Genomic DNA, 22,629 nt, shown 5'->3' with positions numbered 1-22,629 from the left:
AGCGGCGAGCGCGGGCGGGCGGCCGGCAGCGCCTTCCAGGGCCGGCGGCTGGCCTGCGCCGCCGTGCTGCTGGCCGAGCTGCTGGAGCGAGTGGCCTTCTACGGCATCACGTCCAACCTGGTGCTGTTCCTCAACGGGCCGCCCTACGGCTGGGAGGGCGCGCAGGCCAGCCAGGCGCTGCTGCTCTTCATGGGCATCACATACCTGGTGTCGCCGTTCGGCGGCTGGCTGGCCGACGCGCTGCTGGGCAAGTTCGGCACCATCCTGCTCAGCATGGCGCTCTACCTGCTGGGCATGCTGGCCTTCCCGGTCATCGCCGCGCCGCACACGCGGCAGGGCCTCTGCGGGGACATCCCGCTCTTCCCCGTGGAGAACTGCTCCTGGCCGGCCGCCAACGCCAGCCGGCCGCCCTGCTCGCAGCTGGGAGCCGCCCGCTACTGCGCCGCCGCCACCTTCGTGGGACTGGTCCTCGTGGGGCTGGGCGTCGGCTCGGTCAAGGCCAACATCACCCCGTTCGGGGCCGACCAGGTCGGGTATGGCGGCAGGGCTGGCACCGCGGCTGGCCGCGCTGGGCTGGGCACTGCCGGCCCGCTGCCCTCTCGGCGGGGGCTCGGCCTGGGAGGGAATGGCCTCGTCCAGCAGCGTGTTGGGCTGGGCCGTGTTTGGGGTGAGTTTGGTGCCTGTGGGGTGGCAGGTCCCGTATGACCCTTGGGTTCCTGGTTACCCTGCCTGGGGTTACCCTCACCCTCTGTGGGGTCTGAGCTGGCTCGGCCATCACCAGCTCGAGGACTTGGGTTGAATACTTCATGGTCATTAAGTGGACTGTTAATTGTCCTCACTGGTGAGTTTGTGACCTCGGAGCTCATCGGATGAAGTACAGGACACACATTTTAGCTGTGACAAGGATGACGTGGGCCTTGAAAGGCAGTGGCAGAGGCCTTTACCATCCGTGCCAAAGGAAGGCTGCAGAAGCAGCACTTTCCATGCTGTTGGTGTTTGTGCCCTGCGCTGCCCTTGAGGGGCATTTCTGTGCAGGCTCGTGCTGCATCACATGATGGGGAAGCTGCTCTGGCCGGGGCAAACATCACCTGGGCTGCTCCCGAAGCACACATCCTGTCAGATGAGCTCGGGGGGACCCGCCACAGTGATACCATCCATGGGTCAGCCCTGCAGAGCCCAGGGGCTGCACAGAAAACTCTGAGAGGCAACCTGCACTTCATTCAGCTGGAATGCTGTTACATGTAGTTGTTTTACAGTGCTGTGCTGAGGCAGTGTGCTGGCTGTGGATGTTGAAATGTAATTTCTGCTTCGTAAACAGAGAATTTCAGCGTGCTCAGGTACTGCTGAGCAGCTTTTCTAACTAAACTGAAAGGCCAGAGCTGGCTCACTGAGTTCTGGTTAGAGCAGGTATCAGAAATGCCATGAATTCTTTGAGAGAGGGAGAATCCACCACAGAATCCTTGCCAAGCATAGCTCTGTTCTCTGTTGTGCAGTTTGCATTTGTCATTCTTTGGCATTCCGTGTATTCTGAATTCTGGGTGGAAGGCAGTATATAAATGTAAAACATTATTATAGCCCAGGATTGTGTGTCCCCAGTGCATGAGCTCTGCTTAAGCCAGCCTGAGCCCATCCAGTGAAATTGCTTTAATATGACTTTATCTTGTAAGGTGTTTTTCAAAACTGACTGCTTATCCCCAGAACGCTTTATGAAAGTTAAATATGGGAGATAAATAATGGCAGGAACAGAGCAAAAGAAGAGCCATTGCCAATGGAAGCATAGCTGTTGTAGCTGGGTTTTGTAAAGGCTTTTCCCCCAGGATTTCAAGGAGAGCAGGGTTTTGGCTGGGTTTGCAGATAATTCACAGTGATTTATGTAGGGTGAAGCAAAAGAAATACTCCTTGCTGGGCCATAATAATCAGTGGAGCTCTGCTGAGGCCTGAATTTTTCCCTTTTTCTCTTTTTTCTGGCTTATCTCTTGTTAAATATATTCCAGCATGTCCCTTACCTTGGAGTGCAGCTTGGGGCCCTCTTGGGTGCCTTTTCCCAGCACAGGAATGTGGAAAGCTGTTGGGGAGATGAGTATATATCCATATAGCTGTGTACATCTATCTGTATCTGAGAATAAAGTCCATCCCAGAGCCACGTTCTTGGGAGGCCAGAGCACATTGCAGACGTCTTTTGGCTGGATGTGTGCTGGTAGGATTTGTCCTCTTTCCCCAAAGGAAAGGATGAATTGTGTATCGTGTACTTCAGTTGGCACTTCTCAGAATGTTAATTTCATTTCATTGCAGATCTCTTAAATTACCGTGTGAATTTTTCAGCTTTAATGTGTCTATTGAATTTGGGTGGAGAGCTCTTGTATAATGAGAGATCTTTATTTAGCAGAACCACTTTGTGGAAGATCAGAAGCTGAATTGCAATACTTTTCTCTGAAGTTGAGCTCTAACTCTCTGTTGAGTGCTTTTACAAGCGCTGTTAGAGTAGAGTTAGGATGGAGTAACTCCCTCCACTCAGCTTAGCAACAAGAGTTCCTGCAAAGCTGGGCCAGAGCAGCTTTTCTCAGGTGTGTTTACAAATGTTTCTCTAGAGGTTGCAGCTGCTCCAGGGTGCTGTGTGAGTCTGAGGGATGGCTCTAATGGTGTTTCTGACCATGTGATCCCATAACCTGGCACTTCCCAGTTCCCCTTTCCAGCGAGTGTTTGCTGCCACTTCCCGTTCCCCGGAGCAGCCCGTGACTTTCTGCAGTTAGGAAACAACAGGACTGCTGGTCATTATTGTGAAAGCTGCTTCAGCACCGAGGCCAGAATAGTAGCAGGCTCCTAATCTGGTCTCAGCCATAATGGTTCTAATTATAGCTGGCTCTGTTTCAGGGCAATGAGGGAGGCCAGGTTTCACCCACGCCGTGGCTGCCCTCTGAGCTGCTAACAGCCAACAAACCCACCAGGCCACCACTGCCACACATCTCCCAGCTCTGCTGAAGTCGGTGGTTCACAGTTGCTGTTGGAATTGCTGCTGTAAAGATGGCTTTAGAGTGATTTTCAGCATTTATTTATTTGTAGGGCATAGATTTTCCAGCCCCTGGATAAGGATGGGGAGCCATGTATAAAGATTTGAAGGTCCCTGACTGCAACTTGTTTTGTTGTTGCTGCTGTCAAACTTCTTATGAGCCTGTGGACCTCCAAGGCTCTGCAAAGAACAAGTTTGAAACAAGTTGTGGCATTCACAATGCCAGTAATAACAGATGGGAGAGGAGCAGACTTTATCTGTGGGCTTGCCGGATTTCAGTATAAAACTTGGAAATGATGCAGCAGCTGAGTGATACTGTGGAGCTCAGCTAGCCAGCTCTCTCAGGTGGTCTCACAGAATAAGTGGTTGTCTGCAGTGATGGATTAGAGGGTGAGGAGTCTGTAAATTTGACTGCACAGAACTCTTGTCGTTGTACCTTCTTTGGTAGGCTAAGGACAAGGACGGGCTCCTCTGTTCCGTCCCTGCTCTGCTGTGTGGCTGGGGTGAGTTTGGGGTGTTTGTTACGTTTGTCACTTGTGACTATCAGTTGACTGCAGGAACAAATGAAAACTACTGCTGGCAGGAACTTTGGAGTGGTCATGTTCCTTTCATGCAGGGTTTTGACAAGACATCTTCATAGTTCTTTGTCTTTGAGAAGATATTCCACCAGGTATTCAGTGGGACCTTTATTCAGTTATTCATGTTTGCCAGTTAAATGCTGTAGTGGCATTTCAGATGTGGCTGTGATGTGATTTTTACTGCAGATATATGCTTTGATAAAGAAGGAGGAGATGGATTCTTTGCATTCTCAGTCTGTGGTTTGTGTATCCTCTGAGCACTGCTTTCCTTTTGGTCACTGTTACAAAAAGGACCCTGGAGACGGGGAGGGAACTTTCCAGGAAGGGCCACAGACATGGTCAGTAGTTTCCAGGTGAGGAATCACAAATCAGTCCAAATTTCCTACCTCTGAAAAGGCAGCAAAAAGGAAGATGTGACAGTGGTTTGTGCCAGCAGTGGAGCAGGAATGGATGGAGCTGGGCTGTCTGTGGAGCAGGAATGGGATGGAAATGGGATGGATGGAACTCAGCTGTCTGAGCAGGAATGGATGAAGCTGGGCTGTCACTCGAGCAGGAATGGGGTGGAAATGGGATGGATGGAACTCAGCTGTCTGAGCAGGAATGGGATGGAGCTGGGCTGTCTCTGGAACAGCAGTGGATGGAGCTGGGCTGTCTCTGGAGCAGGAATGGGGTGGAAGTGGATGGATGGATGGAGCTCAGCTGTCTGAGAAGGAATGGGATGGAAATGGATGGACTCAGCTGTCTGAGCAGGAATGGATGGAAGTGGGCTGTCACTGGAGCAGGAATGGGATGAAGCTGGGCTGTCTCTGGAGCAGGAATGGGGTGGAAATGGATGGATGGAGCTCAGCTGTCGGTGCTGTTTCCTGGAGCAGGGTGAAAGCAGCGAGGCTCAGACAGGGCGGGTTCAAAGCAGGCGAGTGGAGCACTCCTTCCCACTGTGTCATTACCTGTGCAGCTCTTGGCACAGGATGCTGTGGGTTCTGAAGGCTGACCTGGGTTCAGAGGCAGCTTACACAAGCTCATGGAGAGGAGAGCTGCTGCATTGATGAAGCAGAGAGAAGCCATCCTTGGTTCAGGAAGTTTTCAGGAGCTAATGGTGGGAGGCTGGGATAACGCTTGACAGAAGGCTCATGGTGTGCCTCCCTGTTCTTACCTGCATCAAAGTGTGCTTTCTTCTGCCAGCTCTCCTTTGTAAAGATGTCAGCAAGGTCATGTGCAAGAGGGAGGATGAGAAGTCATCTGCCTTGCAGAAATAAGAGAACTGAGACTTTGTGATGAAGAAACGGAAACTCCATCAAACACATTGCTAACACTTACACAAGTTGGAGCAGTGTTCTGTGTAATTTGCTAATATCCTGCTGCTCATTGGCCTTTAGGAGGAATTCCTAGATTGCTCCACTGCTGCAGCTGATGAAAGTTGGGAATTGAGTACCAAGTTGAAGCTGGAGAGGGAGAATTTCTTGGGTTCAGTCTCCAGGATTGAGTTTGACATTCTAACAGATGCACCTGCATGCCTGACAGTGCTATAAACTGTGCACAGGAATAGACACTTCAACATTTCCTCTGTGGGGCTGGCTGAATGCTACAGATGGGTTTGTGCACCACTGGGAGACCCGAAGCTGTTAATCAGAACTGGCAGTGTTAAAAACTCATTTAAAAGGCACAGCTTGCTTTTCATACTGCAAACTAAATATGGGTCTGTTGAAGATGTGGCAAATGAGGGGAAATCTGCAGTTACAAATGAAAAATAACTGGCTCAGCCAGGCTGGTGCATGGCACTGACGTGCTAGCCACTGTTAATGGCCTTGCAGTCATCAGCCACTCACAACACAGTATTATGGATTCTTCTGCAGACTACTTGATCTTTTTAATGTATTTCAGATTTTAATTTGCTTCGTTTCTCTTACATCACCTCTTATGAGTGATGCTGGGTTCCTTGAACAGAATTACAAAATGTGGGGTGACTTACAATAGACAATAATAAAGAGGGATGGTGAAACTGTACAGGATAGTTCTGTAAACCAGGGATGTCTTTACTTCCACTGGAGAGACAGAAAAAATAACACTGTGAACAGCACTGACTCACAGGGATAAATACTTACAGGGGCCTTATGGTCCTCAGGCAACCCAAATTTAATTTTTTTAAAGGTCTGAAGGACAAGTGCTCAGTTTGTGTTCTGATGAGAGGCATTAATACTGTGTTAAAAATTAAATTTGTTGTTTAATTAACAAGTATTCATTTGAGGCTTAGAAAATGGAATAGGAAGAAGCAATTGTGGCAATAAGTTAATTTTTAGGCAGCTTAACTTTTTGTTACTGGAAAATAGTTACTTAAACTCCTGTGGACTAGGATGTGAATCTGAGGGAGCTTTTTGTAGAGAAATGAGCCAGTGAGAGTCAGGGCAGTAGAAATCAGAATGGCCTCTCTGGGGAAGCTGTGTCTCTCAGTAGTGTGCCTTTTCTATCCCTGTGCTGGGCTTCTGGAAGGTTACTCACATAATGGTGCAGCTCTCACTGAGGTGTCATCTCATCAAATACATGTGAAGCCCAAAACACTTAAATCATTCCAGTGTGACTGAATGAAACCTGAGCTCTTCAGTGCATTGAACTTGTTTGAATTCTAATTCAAAGATTCTAATTCTGTTTAGCCTTATTTTCTTCAGAAACTGAAGGGCTTGCTTTTCATCTTCTCCAGGTCAAAGACCGGGGTCCAGAAGCCACAAGAAGGTTTTTTAACTGGTTTTATTGGAGCATTAATTTGGGAGCTATCCTGTCTCTGGGAGGCATTGCCTACATCCAGCAGAACGTGAGCTTTGTGATCGGGTACAGCATCCCAACAGTCTGCATTGGCATTTCCTTCATGGTGTTCTTGTGTGGCCAGAGCTTCTTCATCACCAAACCCCCCGATGGCAGTGCCTTCACAGACATGTTCAGAATCCTCACATACTCCTGCTGCTCCAAGAAGAGCCACGGGGAGCACTCAGCAAACAGGTTTGTGATGAGCTCTTCTGTGTGCCCTCATTCAGTCAGCTGGGACTGAGCTCCTCAGCTCACCCTGGCGGGTTTGCTCTGGGAGCTGGAGAGCTGGAGTCCTGGAGCTGCTTTCTGGGGGCTGGGGGATGGAGGAGGCGCAGTGAGACCCCTGGGTGTCCCTGCAGCCAGGCCATGGTGTCAGCTGAGCTCTGTGTCCTGCCAGCTCAGCCTTCCTGAGGGTGTACCACAGCCTGGCGGGGCTGCTCTCAGCATTAGTTCACTTTCTTGTCTGGCAGATGAGTTTGTGGCTGCCTTCTGGTTTGAAAAGCACTGTCATCTGCACTTAATGCTGTGAGTAGCTTGATGGGGAGCCAAAATTCTTCCACTGTTAAGAGCTGCCCAGGAACACTGGTGGTTGAGTTGAGTCACTGGTAAGAGGTGTCAGGTGCCTCTGCAGTGGGGTTCCATGTGTTCAGATTGCCAAACAGTTCAGTGACTTAACCAGCACTATCACAAAATGCAGGTTACTCCAAGTTCTGCCAGTTGTTTAGGGCTGGGCTGTGTGGGGAGGATGGGAAATAAGGAAACTCCACAGCAGAATGTTTCCTCTCGTGTTTCCACCTGCTGGGGATCCATTCTGGCCTGGCTGTGTTGCTGTACCTTACACGAATTACTCATTTTGGAAATGCATTAGCTCTGGGAGCTGGGGGATGGAGGAGGCACAGTGAGACCCCTGGGTGTCCCTGCAGCCAGGCCATGGTGTCAGCTGAGCTCTGTGTCCTGCCAGCTCAGCCTTCCTGAGGGTGTACCACAGCCTGGCGGGGCTGCTCTCAGCATTAGTTCACTTTCTTGTCTGGCAGATGAGTTTGTGGCTGCCTTCTGGTTTGAAAAGCACTGTCATCTGCACTTAATGCTGTGAGTAGCTTGATGGGGAGCCAAAATTCTTCCACTGTTAAGAGCTGCCCATGGAATACTGGTGGTTGAGTTGAGTCACTGGTAAGAGGTGTCAGGTGCCTCTGCAGTGGCTTTCATGTGTTCAGACTGCCAAACAGTTCAGTGACTTAACCAGCAATATCACAAAATGCAGGTTACTCCAAGTTCTGCCAGTTGTTTAGGGCTGGGCTGTGTGGGGAGGATGGGAAATAAGGAAACTCCACAGCAGAATGTTTCCTCTCGTGTTTCCACCTGCTGGGGATCCATTCTGGCCTGGCTGTGTTGCTGTAACTTACACGAATTACTCATTTTGGAAATGCATTAGCTTTCTATAAGGAAGATTGCCAGTTCTGTGTGACTAAACATCTCAAATCCTTCTCCCAGTGAAGGCCAGGGAGTGCTGCACCCGCCTCGCAAGCAAAGCCTCTTCGAGATGGCCAAGCTGTCTCGGGGGGGCCCCTTCAGAGAAGATAAGGTGGAGGATGTGAAAGCTCTTGTCAAGATTATCCCTGTCTTTCTGGCTTTAATACCTTACTGGACAGTGTATTTTCAAGTGAGTAGTTCCAAATGGTTACAGTTATATTTTACATAATTTCTAATTTAACATTTTCGGGGTGTTCTCTTATAAATAGGAAACTTACCTTGAAGTTGAGAGATGAAAAATGACTACTAAGGAATGCTCTCAAATAATATTTTGACCTAATAATAGAAAAAAATAAAATCATTACAATTGTAGTTAAGACTCACAGTTGTACAAATTCACATCTCTTAAATGCTGTGCTGTGTTTCATCTTGCAGCTGGTTCATATAGGTCAGGCTTACTGCTCTAGACCTCATTTTAATTTTCAGGTTCTGCCTTATGGAGATGATTCAGAATATCAGATACATTTTGGGCAAAAGAAACAATGCAGAAATTGTTTTCAAAGACACACAAATGATTCTTTGTGTTCCTAGTAAAAATAGCTACAAGGTTAAAAATTCTTATGATGTTCTGACTGTAATTGTTTTCAGTTTGCTGTGTTAACATTTCACCTCTGGTATAATCTTTGTTAATGGTTACAAAATGAAAAACATCTTGCTCTCAGCACTCCTTGTCCAAGTAACCTCAACTCCTCTTTCCTGATGCTAGATGCAGACGACGTATGTGCTGCAGAGCCTGCATCTGAAAATCCCCGAGATCTCCAACGACGCCACCTCCATCCACACGGTGAGAGGGCACAGCCCGTGCCAGGGCCCTTTAGTGGGAATGCAAATTGTCAGCGTGGTACAGGAATTGCAGGCAGTGCCTGTGGGCATCAGGGGCCCAGCCTCTGGGGATTCAGCAGCACGATGCACACCCCAGAGTTTGTCACACCAGGGGTCTGGGGCTCACACCAGCCTGCTCTGATGCATTCAGGTAACTCTCACTGCTGTCATCCAGAGCTTCTTTGTCCTTCAGCGGCCAAAGTGTGACCTCTGGAGAAAGCTGATGGATCCCCACGCCCTGAGTTTCCAGAGCAGGACTGAAGCATTCCTGCAATCCCAGCAGGAATGAATCCCCATCCTCCAGTGGTACATTTGGAATCTGAGACACATTTGTTACTTTAGACTGCCTAATCAATAATCACTTTACCTGCAGCATATTGAAAGAAGCTGTTCAATCAGTACTTTTCAAGAAAGGCTGGCATCATGTGATTGCAGAAATGGTACAGAGAAGTAAAACCCAGGATTTACATGTGTTACACCACCCTCTCTAGTCATTTGACAAGTGTAACTTGATTTTAATTGAACTTTGCATTTACATTAGTAAGAGTGTTTCTGCTCTTCTGTGGCATATTTCTGATAGTTCTAAGGTTAATAGGAGACAGAGCTTGGTTATTAAATATTTTTCATGACTGAATTAGGTAAAAAGTTCAACTCTGTCAGATGAGAAACTGGGCTTACAGATGTATGAGCAGCCAGATTCAATGAAAACCTGAATAGCTGAGTATTTTCTTCAGCTTTTAACACTCTTATTTGACTTTTCACAATGTCTGTCAGTGCATTGATGTTTATTTCAGATCAAAGTGTTCAATCAAAACCTTATTTGTAAAATAATAGTAAAAATTAACTCTTAAGTGTGAAATTGCCAACTGGAGTCATCTCCCCTTTCAGTTCCCAGCAGCCTGGCTGACCATGTTTGATGCAGTGCTTATCCTCATCCTCATACCCCTAAAAGACAAAGTGGTGGACCCCATTTTGAAGAGGAATGGCTTGCTGCCATCCTCGCTGAAGAGGATTGCAGTTGGAATGTTCTTTGTGATGTGCTCTGCCTTTGCTGCAGGTAAGAAAACGACCTGGACATCTCCTGACATGGGGAATTGTTCAGCTCACTGCAACAGCATTTTTCAAAGAGCTGTGTGAATATTTAATTCAGCATTATTCAGATGGTTTTTAGTGGGATAGTTGGAATGTGCCTTCATGGATGCATTTCCCTCAATAAAGGGGATTGTATCCAACAATTTACTAAACTGTTTTGAACACTTGCAATAAAATTGGACCATTTTTCCTGCCTGAAGCAGACTTTGCATATGCCCTTTAAAAATGTTTCTTCATACATTTTGACTTAAAAGTATAAAAAAGCTGAAATTTTACCCAAAATCCTTTCCCCTGCTCTGAAATAATAAAGTTAGGTTAAGGCTGAACAAGAGTTTCCTCCCACTTTGGGTTTTCTCCCCCCATCTTCCTGTTCCCTAATGTTTGGGAATTAGTGTAGTGTAAAATAACTGAGCTGTAGCATGAAAGGGAAAAGATGGCAGCTCTGCTGGCCCCATAAATCAGCTGCTTTGGAGATGATTTCCAGTTGTTAAGTGCTGCTGATGTGGAACTGAACATCTCTGAGCAATGCTTCACAGAATCTATAGCCCTCAGCAGCATCACTGTAATGAACATCCTGATAAAGCATTACAGCATTAAATAAATTCATTGCAGCACTTGGGATCCCCAGTATTTTAGGGAGAGGGACACTTTGTATGGTTATTAAGATTTCTTTCAATGAGAGAGGTAATTATTAGGCCAAGGTCACTTTGTGGGCAAGGAAAGTTCTTCAAGCAAAGTCGTTTAAAGTTAAATAGAAGTGTTTCTCTTATTCCGTGTTTCTTAGGACACTGCTGCTGCAGAGAGGATGATGTAAAACACTCAAATGTCAGCTCTTTAAATAGAACCTGTGGGCTCACATCTGAGGGAATTCAAAACCAGCAATATCTGTCTTTATTCTAGTGGGGAAGAGCTCATCAAGCTGTGATGGCTGAGCTGGGCAATGGGTTCCTACAGCAAAATTCCGGAAAGTTTCTGATGCTTTTTGCAATTCACCTACAAACGTAACAAATGCTTTTGTTGGTTTGATCTTCCCCAAGCCTGCCCCAGTAGAAACTGGAAAGGTGAATTATTTGGGTGATTGTTTGGAAAGTTTAACCTTTTGGAGTAAGTTGACATCTCTTCATTGTAACAGGAATTTAAGGGCTTCAGTTGTGACAAATTTGGGGTTTAGGAAACTGTTTATTTCTAGCAAGGTGTCGGTTTCTAGGTTTCATCAATTTTTATTTTCTCATTAAGTGATATTTATAGCTGCCATGTTTTAGCATCCTTAAAATACACTATCACTTCCAACCACTGCCTTGGAGAGGGACACTGAATGAAATCTTAAACACAAAAATGTCAAGAATTTGCAGTCATTGCAATATCTTAATGATTTGTTTGTGCCATATTTCCATTTTGACTTGCTTCTCTAACAGCCATTAGTTGTGGACACTACTCAGGCTGCCTATTAGATTGGTTAGATTATTTAAAATATTTTATAAACTGTATTAAAATACAACTGATTAGATTTAATGAACATCTGCTGTGCTTCATGCATCTTATGGTGAATTCTGAGCAGCAATGTTCAAGGTTATTCAGCTGGAAAATCTACTTCATTTATGGAGTTTAAACCATTATAGCAAGAAGTTCAGATTATTTTAACTACTTAGAGTGTAAAATTAAATATGAAACTTGTCTATCAAAGTCTTAAGGGAAGAATCAATAGATTCCAGATTCTGAAGTACTTCGAAGATGAATTTATGGCAAAGTTTGGTATATGTAGTTGTGCTCCTAGGTGGCTCAGTGCTTATTTTGTAAGAGTATAAACACATTAAGATGACTTGATGTTTTGAGGTGCAACAGTTCTGTGTTGAGTGTAAATAAATAAAATTATGTCTGAGCTCTTAGATGACTCTACTGCTTTGTTTACACTTTAATTAAGTTCCACTCTAAAGTGTTTGGCAGCTATCTAAAATTAAAACATCAAGAAGTCCAGTTTTATTTTAATTACAGCAGCTCTTCATAGTTCAGAGGGCACTGAGGTAGGTGAAGAGCTAAAGAAAGATACATAAAAATAAGATGGGTCACCTAAAAAGAAGTGAGGAAAACAGAGAAAATGTGGAATAAAGGAATAAATGAAGAAGGAATGAATTCAGACCAATCTTTAGCTAAATCTAGATGTTAGTGAGACATTTGGCACTGTCACTTAGCACAGAGGGGCTGATCTGGCTGCTCCCCCAGGGTTTTATGTCACAGACTTGGGAAGGCACAGGAGAGCAGGAGCCATGCTGTACTTCAGGAATTTTCTACATCAGGAACTGGGATTGTTCTGGGAACCTTGCTGTACATCAGGAACTGTGATTGTGATTATTTTGTACATCAGGAACTGTGATTGTTCCTGGGAACCATGCTGTACATCAGGAATTGTGATTGTTTCTGTAAACCTTGCTGTACATTAGGAATTGTTACTGTTTTGTACACCAGGAACTGTGATTGTTCCTGTGAACCCTGCTGTACATCAGGAACTGGGATTTGGATTGTTTTGTACATCAGGAACTGGGATCAGTTCCTGGGAACCATGCTGTACATCAGGAACTGGGATTGTTTCTGTAAACCTTGCTGTACACATTAGGAATTGTTACTGTTTTGTACACCAGGAACTGTGTTTGTTCCTGTGAACCCTGCTGTACACCAGGAGCTGGGATTGTTCTGTACACCAGGAGCTGGGATTGTTCTGTACACCAGGAGCTGGGATTGTTCTGTACACCAGGAGCTGGGATTGTTCTGTACACCAGGAGCTGGGATTGTTTTGTACACCAGGAGCTGGGATTGTTTGGTACACCAGGAGCTGGGATTGTTTGTACACCAGGAGCTGGGATTGTTGGTACACCAGGAGCTGGGATTGTTCTGGGACGTGCTGCCAGCATGGCTCAGGGTCTCAGGGCACACAGAACGTGGCCGTGGCACTGAGGGTGCTCCAGGAATGGCAGCTGGCAGGGAGGAGGCAGGGGGAGTCCCTGCACACGCTGGCATGGCCTCGAGGCAGCCTGGCTAACCCTGCACAGGGTTTTGGGGACACCTTGTGTGCCCCAGGGTGAGGGCAGGTCGGGTCAGGACAGACAGAGCCCGAGCTGACAGCGCTGAGGGAGGCTGGAGGGTGAGCACCCTGAGGGAAGTGGCTCAGCCTTGCTCCTCTGAGCTGGGATGGATAAATTCACCTCATTTCCAAGGATGAGACAAGAGTGCCTTTATAGAGGTCTCTTTTGGGTGCAGCAGGGAGTTTTGTTAATTATTAGCTATTCAGTGTATTTTATGGAACTGTGAGTCAATTGTTTAATCTGGGCAACTTCAACAAAACCCCACAGCATTATTTGACATTCACTTTCTACCCTAAACTGTTGTGCTGAGCAAGCTGAAAAAGCTTATATTTTACACTGTCCTGTCTCTTTTTCATCCCATATGAAGTACTTTCTATGCAATGTATTGCTTGTAAATCAAGCTCTAATGAGCTCTTGGATCTTTTTGGATGAAAAGTGTCATATAAATGTCATAATCATATTCATAGAGGGTTTTCATAGCTCTGCAGGACTGGTGTAGCCATTTCCATAAGCAAAAGGGTTTCTAATTTATGAATACTATGGTGGCAGTTGAAATGGTTCAACAGTGCAAAGTAGTAGTTTGTGAAAATGAAATTGTCTTTAAAAAATCCCCAGCACAGTGTCCATGAGAGCTCTGAGCTGATCCATCCAGAAATGGGCTAAGTGTTTGTATAATTATTGCTACTGAATGAGAATATAATCACTAATTCTATGGCAGAACAACTCTGTCTTGAAATAACAACAGCAGAAATAGTCTGAAATGCTTTATGTCAGGAAATAAATACATATTCCTCTTGTATCATTTCTAATTGCAATGCAGGGCTGAATCCTAATTTAATTCTTAATGTGGAGAAACAATGTTTGCATCTTAGGTCAATCTCTTTTCCCTCCCTTTTCACACAGGAATCCTGGAAAGCAACAGACTGAAAATTGTCAAGGTTAAAACAATTAACCAGACAATTGGGAATGTTACATACCATGCTGCAGATTTGCCAATCTGGTGGCAGATCCCTCAATATGTGCTGATTGGATTCAGTGAAATCTTCGCAAGTATAGCAGGTAAGAGCCTCAAATCTGCTTTTGTATCTATCATAAACCATGGAATCTTAGAAAATAAATACTTCTCAAGTCATTACTGGTAAGCTCTGATGTTCCCAATACCTTTTTATACAATATTGCTCAATTGAAGTGACAGAGCTCACCATTGTCTTGCACATTTGAAGCCTGGCTATGTAAGACTGCTTTCAGAACTGAACTTCAAGCAGTGACACCTAAAATATTTGTGTGGCATCTAGTTAGTGCTGGATATTTGCAAGCCCTAATGGAAAACAATCTACTCTTCCAATAGTTTATTTTAGTGCAGTTTTGTGTCCTCTGAATATTCCTCTGTGTTGGAAATACAATTTGTACTTTGTGATTTTTTTTGGTCACAGTTTAGAAAGTCAATTAGTAAGTGGAAACACCTTTCTGAGGGCAAAGGGAAGAAATAAACCACATTTAGAAAGACTTACCAGTTTAAATTCATGTTACTTGAGTTTTTCCATCTGCAAAATAAGAAAAATGTTTGTGACTATTAATAATGAAGCAGCTATTTTTATATAATTTTATCTACCTTATTTCTAGATCAGTTTTCCTGTAGCTGTTCCAGTAGTTCAACATGACCCTAAGCAAACTGAAGCTCTGCTGACATTCTGTGTGTGTTGAGCAAATGCAGGAGGTGCTCAGTTCCCTGCAGGGCCTGGGAGGTGCAAGGACAGCTGTGTGCTCACTGATTCTGAGCTGCCACTGAAGGAGGAGAGCAGCAGAAAATCAGATTTTCTGGTGTTTCTGTAAGTGCAGGCTCGTACAGGAGGAGAGCTCAGGCGTCCTCTGTGCTGCCCGTGGCCCTCAGCCCTGTTTGCTGGGCTGGCACAGGTGAAATCTGGAACCTCTCAGCACGGGTTTGCTCCATGCTGTGAGCAGGGCTTGGTTCCCAGCACTGGAACAGCTCTGAGAGCCCAGGAGCCTCTTTGGCCCTGCTGCAGGGGACTGGAGCTCCTGTGCAATAAACCAACCCTGCAGTGCCTCATGTACAACTCATTGTAAGGGACTGGAGCTCCTGTGCAATCCATGCAAACCCTCCAGTGCCTCATGTGAAACTCACTGCAAACCTCACTGCATTTCTGCTTGACTACAGTCCCTTATTAGAGTGTTGAGTTCTGTTTGCAAATCCTGAGCTGTGAGGCTCATCCACTGCAGGTGGCTGCCCCCACAGCTCCTTTCCTTCGAGGGCTGGTGGCACAGCTCCCCTTTCACTTCCCCCGGGGAGGCTGCTTTCACTCCTGGGCAATCACAGTGCCTGAGGTGAGAGCCCTGCCCTGGGAGCTCCTGCTGGCCGTGCCCCCGCTGTCCTGGGCCATTTGTTCCCCTCGGAGTGCAACACAGAACCTCTGCTCCAGGTGTCTGGTTACTCGTGGGCTGCTGTCATCACACTTGTTAGGAAATAAAATAAGGTGCTTGCATTGCTTGGCAACAAGAATAAAAGTGGGGTTTGTTGTTTTTTCTGTCTACTCATTTGCTGTCCATTTCATTGTGCGTGTATGGTACCTGTCACAGATGCCAACACACAAAACCCTGAAGATAAAATCTTGCCTGATTTAGTTAGTTACTAAAACTGAGGCTGTATTTAGCATTTTTATCCAAAGAGTAAAATTAATTACTTGTGGTCAGTTTAGTGGTGGTGCTGCTATTTCATCCTAACTCAGATAAACAGATGGCTTACCAGAAACACAGTGTTCATGGAAAATTAAACCCATTTCTTCCCCCCTGTACAGCCTTGTTTCTCTATCAGGTACTATTAATAGTTCATAGGTGTTCACAAGGGAAAAATAGCAACCCTGTCTGCAGGCTGTGGGAAGGTCTTGAAGCACTCTCTGTCTGCTGAGCTCCAGGCTGAGAGGACTTCAGTGGAGTTCTCTGTGAGAAGCCTTTAAGGCTTGCACAATTCTTAGGGGAATATTCTGCTGGGTCTGTGCCAACAGCATTATAACTTCAAAAACTCTTGGTCAGTGTTTGAAAAAAATACCAGAAATTCTATGCAGAGCTTAATTGCTCTGTGTAGTGCACTTTGATTGGATTTTCTTTACAAAGGCTCTTTCCTGCCTTCTGATTGTTATCTGAACATAATTCTTAATATTTTTAAGAAGGCCTCTCAAGACTCAGAGTGTACTTTACCAATTCAATATTAAACTTGATAAAGGCATCTACTGTGCTATGAAATCCAGGCTTAAAATAAGCAAAGTGTTATTGGTTACAAACACATAATGATGGGGAAATGTTTGTTGTGAGCAAAAAGGGAATAAATAGCACAAGAGCTGAAACATACCTCTGTTTTTGTGTTTACTGTAAAACTAAGCATATTCTTATTAAGCCACATTAGTTACACTTGAGGTACCTTTAAAAAGATGACACACATTGCATTAATCTTTTGTATTATTCTGTCAATCCTCCTAAAGCACCCTTGTTTAGCTGGGAATTGTAATCTCACATGACAACACCAGCGAGGCTTTAATTTCAGAAGTGCTTGTTTGCAGGAGCATGAAATCATTATCAATGGCTGCCAGCAGCCAAAGGGGCTCTGAAGGCAAAGAGAAGATTTATGCCAGATTAAATATTAGTGTTGTTGCAAAAGCCATTCACATTTAGAAATGTACCTTATTTTGTTGCAGAAAGTGCAGGGTTACACTCGTTTTGGGTTTTGTTCTGAGTCTTAAGGTTTTTTCCAGCTGGAACAGTCAGATCCAGTGTATCTGTGAAAGGAACAAGAAAAGAAAGAGTCCAGATCCTTTCACGTGTTAAACCTGAGCTAACTAGCCCAGAACATTCAGTGGCCTGGTGCCCAAGCTGTGGCTGAGGCTCAGGAGCCCTTGGCAGCTCTGATCCCTTCACCAGAAGTCACAGACAAGCTGCTGTGTGCCCAGAGTGCTCTGCTTGGTTTTCCTTAAGTGCAGTTGGACAGGTAGATACTCCTTGGGAAATCAGAATTGTTGGATGGTGGCAGAGCCCAGGAGCCAAAGGCAGTGTTAATTCTGGGCAGCAGTAGCACTGTGCCCCTGCCGTTGGCAGCTGTGTCTGTCTGTCCTGCCCTCGGGCTGTGGTTTGAGCAGGGTGAGGAGTTTCAGTTCCCTGCTGGCCCTTTCTGCCCTGTTTGCAGGGGAAGGAGCACGGGGTGGTGACCAGGCACAGCTCAGGAGCAGCCAGCTCTGCTCCTCTCCAGGGGCACAGCACCAGGCTGCCCCTGCTGCCTCATCCTGTGCCTGAGGAGAAATGCCACTGGGTTTCTGCTAGAGCTGCCTGGAGCAGGCAGACAGCAGTGGTGCTGGAAATAAAGCATGCCTTCATTATGCCAGACACAAGAGTTATGCAATTCCAGCTCTGTAATGCTCTCCTTGCAAAGAGAAATGTTAGATGAGGTAGCATTAATTCCCAGTATGAGCAGACTGTTTTGAAACAAGCATTTCACCTGTCAGAGAAAGCTCTGCAAGGAACGTATTTGATTGTCTCCTGTGAATAATCCCATTTGATTTTTGACAGGAGTATTATTCTAAAAAGGAGAGTTAATCATGGGCATTAATCTTTGTGTGGCAGAGCTAACCCAGTGTGTGCTCTTGGTACACAAACTCGGTAGCACAGATTTGCAGATGGATGGTCACTGGTACCTTTTTCTTGGGTTTATTGGTTGAAATTTGAGCAAAGACAGCTGAAAGTTCAAGCCCTATATCTACAAATCTTAAAAAGAATTGCTTGCTAGCAAGCAATGAACTCAAAGAATTTTAGATCAAAAGTAAATTAAATTATAATAATTACTGCCTTTCCAGTTCCAGTTAATTTCTCTGTCTGCACATTCAGAGACAGCCACTGAGGCTGTAAGAAATAAATGTTCCTGGCTCATGCAAGAGTGACTTTTCCTTGTCCTGCCTGCACTGCCCAGCAGCCAGGGATCAGGGAAGAAGGGAGCTGGGAAACGTGGAACTGCAGCTTTGAGCTAGTTGAATTCATTTCTTTCAGGATCATTTTAGACAGAAAAATGAATATGTTGGTTCAGAAGATTTCCTAATTTTACACATGGAACATAAATAAGATCAAAGTCTGTGTCTCAGCATTGGGTTGATACAGTGATGAGCTTTAAGAGGATTTATAAAGCAATTAAAAGGAGCTGGGAACTGCTGGGGATTCACCACACACCTGTGGCTTCTAGAACCCTTCTAGAACAATCTACTCTCACTTCTTACATTCTCTAATAGCATTTTTTCATCTTTTAATCCAGGCCTAGAATTTGCATATTCAGCTGCTCCCAAGTCCATGCAGAGTGCCATCATGGGGCTGTTCTTTTTCTTCTCGGGCATTGGCTCGTTTGTTGGCTCTGGATTGTTGGCCCTGGTGTCTATTAAAGAAATTGGCTGGATGAGTAATCACACAGATTTTGGTAAGTGTGTTTATCAGTGGGCTCATGCTCTGGAAAGTAGAAGGTTCAGTTAACATCAAGGACATGGCACTGTTGAGTTTTAAAGCAGTTTTAACACAGTTATTATTTTCAAAATATTAATTTGTCAACTGCTCTGTTATAGTTTCATTTTGCATCTAAGCATGAAATAATGTGACTGTGCAAAATAATTCACTTTCCTCATGAAAGCATGAGGAACACCTCTGTAGAGCCTCAGTTCCTTGCTCAGCTGTTACTGCATTTCATCTCTAGAAATTACAAATATTTTCATTTCAGTAAAAAATATTTAAATTACGTGCAGCAGAAGAAGATATTTGGTATAAAGTACCGAAATTGCTTTCTGTGATTATGGGAAGTAAAATGTCCCCATTTCTCTCCAAGTGATTATTCAGCTTCCTCATTTCAAGTGACTTCATTGAAATTACCATGAGTTAATTCTGCACTTCTGTCTGCTAGCTATTTATACTCCTAAAGTTCAACAAATCACCTGCTTGAGTTGCCAGTGGAGGTTAAAAATAATTCCTGGCACCAGTAGGTGGCACCTTGGGAATTTCAGCAAACCCTCCCATCCTCAGTGGGCTAATTAGCTCAACAGGGGGAGTGTGAACAGTTCTTAAAATGTCTGCTAGACCTGCCATGTGTACATGGCTTAAAATTGCAGCCTAAACTTTCACTGTGGTCCAAGAGAATTTGCCATTTCACCTGGATTTGCATCTACCAAAAAGCTGTGGTGTCTGATTCCTGCATGTGCCACAAGTTGGCATCTGTGGCTTGCAAGCTGTTCTTTCAAAGCTGCAGAAGATAAGATTGTTCTTTCAAAGCTGCAGCAGCCTGAACCTTATGGAAGTGTGCTCCCCAAAGGAATATTTCATCCCATTGAGACTTCTTTTCCCCAGTCAGTTTCAAAATTGGAAAAGGAACCTTTTCTGCAATACAGAGATCATTCAGCTGGTAATGGCTCAGTAGGGAATAAATTCCCCACAAATAATGCTGGTGCTTCTTCAGCCCCTTGCCCTTGTTCTCTGAAGCAGCTGATGGAACACACTGCCAAATCTCCTGTGAAATCTCTGGGCTGTGCTAAATCTACCCAGAGGTGGCCAGCACTGGAGGGGATTGTCTTTCCTGAGCCATGGCATCACTCTGAGCAGCTCAGTGGCACTGGGCACTGTCACACCAGGGCTTTGTGCCTCTCCTGAGCCATGGCATCACTCTGCTCAGCTCAGTGGCACTGGGACTGTCACCCCAGGGCTTTGTGCCTTTCCTGAGCCATGGCATCACTCTGAGCAGCTCAGTGGCACTGGGCACTGTCACACCAGGGCTTTGTGCCTCTCCTGAGCCATGGCATCACTCTGAGCAGCTCAGTGGCACTGGGCACTGTCACACCAGGAGTTTGTGCCATTTCTGAGCCACTGGCATCACTGAGCAGCTCAGTGGCACTGGGCACTGTCACACCAGGGGTTTGTGCCTCTCCTGAGCCATGGCATCACTGAGCAGCTCAGTGGCACTGGGCACTGTCACACCAGGGGTTTGTGCCTCTCCTGAGCCATGGCATCACTCTGCTCAGCTCAGTGGCACTGGGACTGTCACACCAGGGCTTTGTGCCTTTCCCCAGCAGGGGCACACCTGGCTCAGGTGATCTGCAGCTGCAGCACCCACAGTAACCCTCTGTAACTCTATAACTCCATTTTCATTGCTGTAGCAAGGTGAAAAGTTACCAGAGGCACACTGAACTTTACCTGGGTTTTCCAGGGGAGGAATTGCAACGAGTCAGTCAAGGAATGCCTGGAGCTGCTTCATTATGTGCTGTAGAATGACTGTAAGCACATGCCCTAAATTCCTATTTCTGCCATCTCATGGCATCATTGGGGGTGCCTGACTGCCTCCAAAAGCTCCTGAGGAAGTTCCCTCCCTGCCAGCACTTCAGGGGTGCTTGCTGCCATTGAATTGACTTGTTTCTCCCACCAAAACTAAGATTTCATGGCTTTAATATCCCATCTCATAAAGGATAATTACTACTCTTTAAACACATCTGCTCTTGAAATGGAGATTCACATCTATATTGTATTTTAAATGTCAAGGAAAGGCTCAGTTTAATTTTATTGCATTTTATGATAAGTTCATTTAATTGAATCTTAAGTTTCAGTAATTAAAGTAATTTAATCTGAACGTTTATAGGGCTGCTGCAGGAACAGCTGGTTAGGGTCCATGTACACGTCACTGTTTTAGTCTCTGCAACACATCTGATAATTGTAATGGTCCAGTTGGCTGTGGTGTGCTGGAAATGAGCCACAATATATTGTTCTTGGAAATCCAGCAGGAGCTGGGCTGCTTCCTAGCAGAGGAGTGATGTTTTAGCAATGAGCTTTCTACATTTAACACTGCTCAATGTCCACAGCAGTAATTGGTGACAGTTTTGAGGGAGCATCAGAGGTGAACTGAACCACAAAGAAGTCACCCATGTTTTCATGAACTCTAAACTTTGTTGCCAAAAAAGGCTGAGAAACAATTGCAATAATGGCTTTTTCTATATCTGTGGAGTTGCCAACTTCTTCCTTTACAGCATTCATTTTTTTGGTTTTTGTTTTTCTTTTTAATTTTCATTTGACTTGGTCTAAGGCATTGGAGAACAAAATAAAGCATTGCTGATCCTGTGCACATCTTCCTCAGCAGTGCCAGCCTTTGCTGTGGATCATGAAAATGGGATGGAGATGTGGTTTGGTTTGGTTCTGCAGAAAAGTCTTCACCACCTACCCTTGCCCAGATTCACGTTTTCCTTTTTATCACCTCAGTTAATGCTTCTTTCCTCCCCAATTCTTCCTAGGCAATATTAATGGCTGCCAATTGAACTATTACTTCTTCCTGCTGGCTGCTATCCAGGGAGCCACCCTGCTGCTTTTCCTGATCGTCTCTGTCAAGTACGAGCGCCACAAGGGCAGGGCGGGCGAGGCGGCTGCCAACGGGAGGCTGTGAGCCTGGCACTGGCACAGCCCGACACTGCCAGCAGCAGCAGCGAGGGCAGTGCCCAGCCAGCAGCCCTGCTGCCTGCAGGCACAGCTGGGCACTGCCAGCAGCAGCAGCAGCAGCGAGGGCAGTGCCCAGCCAGCAGCAGTGAGGGCACTGCCAGCAGCAGCAGTGAGGGCAGTGCCCAGCCAGCAGCTCTCCTGCCCAGGGACCCGCAGCCCTGCCGCTCTCAGTGCAAGTGCCTTAGGGCAGGGCTGTGTCTCGCACTACGCCTGGCAGGACAGCAAGGCTGGAGGTGAGTGCCTGGGCATTCCCGCTGCTCCTGCTCCAGGGGAGGTGTTTGCTGAGCTGCTGAGGCTGGCACACCTGGGGCAGGGCAGGGGCTGTTCTCACCCCAGCTGAACTGGATCACTGACACTCTGCAGGACAAGCCTACCCTGGGGAGAGAAACCAACAGGAGCCTCAAGCAGCACGTGGGGTTCAGTGCTGGGAGTCCTTCTGGACAAATTCATTACAAATTAGCACAGCTTCAGTTTTATAATTGACCTGTTACTGGCCGTGTGTCAAGGATTTCATCCAGCCTGACTCCTAAATGCCAGGAGCTGCTCCGAGCTGCTGGTGCACAGTTCACACTGGTTGGGTTGAAGCTGTTTGACTGCAGCAGTGTTTTTATTTTTGAGCCTGCATTCGATGTGTTAGGACAACAGCCACCTTTGCACAAGGCCTGTTCAGTCTAACACTTTCCTCCCCTAAGGACTGTTCCAAACATTTGCAGGAAGCAAAGCGAGCTGGAATTCTGAGCAGATCAATGCACAGTAACCATTTAGCAGCCTTTAGCCAGGTCCCTCAGTCTTGTCTTACTTTATTTAACGTGCTCCAGGGTTTGGATCTTTCAGCCACACATTCCTCCAGCAGAGCAAATGGCTTTCTGTTCAGCCTCTTGAATTTTAATGATGCTAACAACTGTACTTCAGAGTGTGTGCAGACTGGTATGGAAGGTGCAAGGAATTATGCAGAAAGAAAATAAAGCCTTTTTATTAATGTGTTGAATTTTTATAGTTTCCTTTGTCTGCCGTTCTGTTGTTTAAAATGTCCTTATTTTGTACATGGACATCTTTTTAATGAGTTTACAAAATAAAATGAACCTCCATGCTGTGACTTTCGACCCTTTGTTTCTAGGTGAATAAAATGATACTATAACTACCTTGTTCTGTAGCCTTTATTTCCTGAAGACACAGGGGAATGGTGTTGGATTTCTGAATGTCCACAGGCACCCCATTA

The 22,629-nt window shown here is 45.7% G+C and overlaps 1 protein-coding gene across 1 annotated transcript in view; it reads left to right on the top strand.

Annotated features, from left to right (window-relative positions):
* Window positions 1–21,455, top strand: part of SLC15A4 (solute carrier family 15 member 4) — a 24,169-nt gene extending 2,714 nt beyond the window's left edge. Inside the window, exons 3-9 of the mRNA XM_039724669.1 lie at window positions 6,281–6,576; window positions 7,876–8,044; window positions 8,621–8,698; window positions 9,625–9,793; window positions 13,809–13,964; window positions 18,211–18,369; window positions 21,209–21,455. Of these exons, the coding sequence (XP_039580603.1) occupies window positions 6,281–6,576; window positions 7,876–8,044; window positions 8,621–8,698; window positions 9,625–9,793; window positions 13,809–13,964; window positions 18,211–18,369; window positions 21,209–21,357 (1,176 nt within the window). The 3' untranslated portion in view covers window positions 21,358–21,455. The remainder of the gene's footprint in view (window positions 1–6,280; window positions 6,577–7,875; window positions 8,045–8,620; window positions 8,699–9,624; window positions 9,794–13,808; window positions 13,965–18,210; window positions 18,370–21,208) is intronic.
* Window positions 21,456–22,629: the final 1,174 nt, after the last annotated feature.

This window comes from Passer montanus, unplaced genomic scaffold, assembly GCF_014805655.1.
Source record: "Passer montanus isolate IOZ18808 unplaced genomic scaffold, ASM1480565v1 scaffold53, whole genome shotgun sequence".
Lineage (NCBI taxonomy): Eukaryota > Metazoa > Chordata > Aves > Passeriformes > Passeridae > Passer > Passer montanus.
Note: the sequence above shows the minus strand (reverse complement) of the source record. Positions and strands in the feature narration are given on the sequence as shown.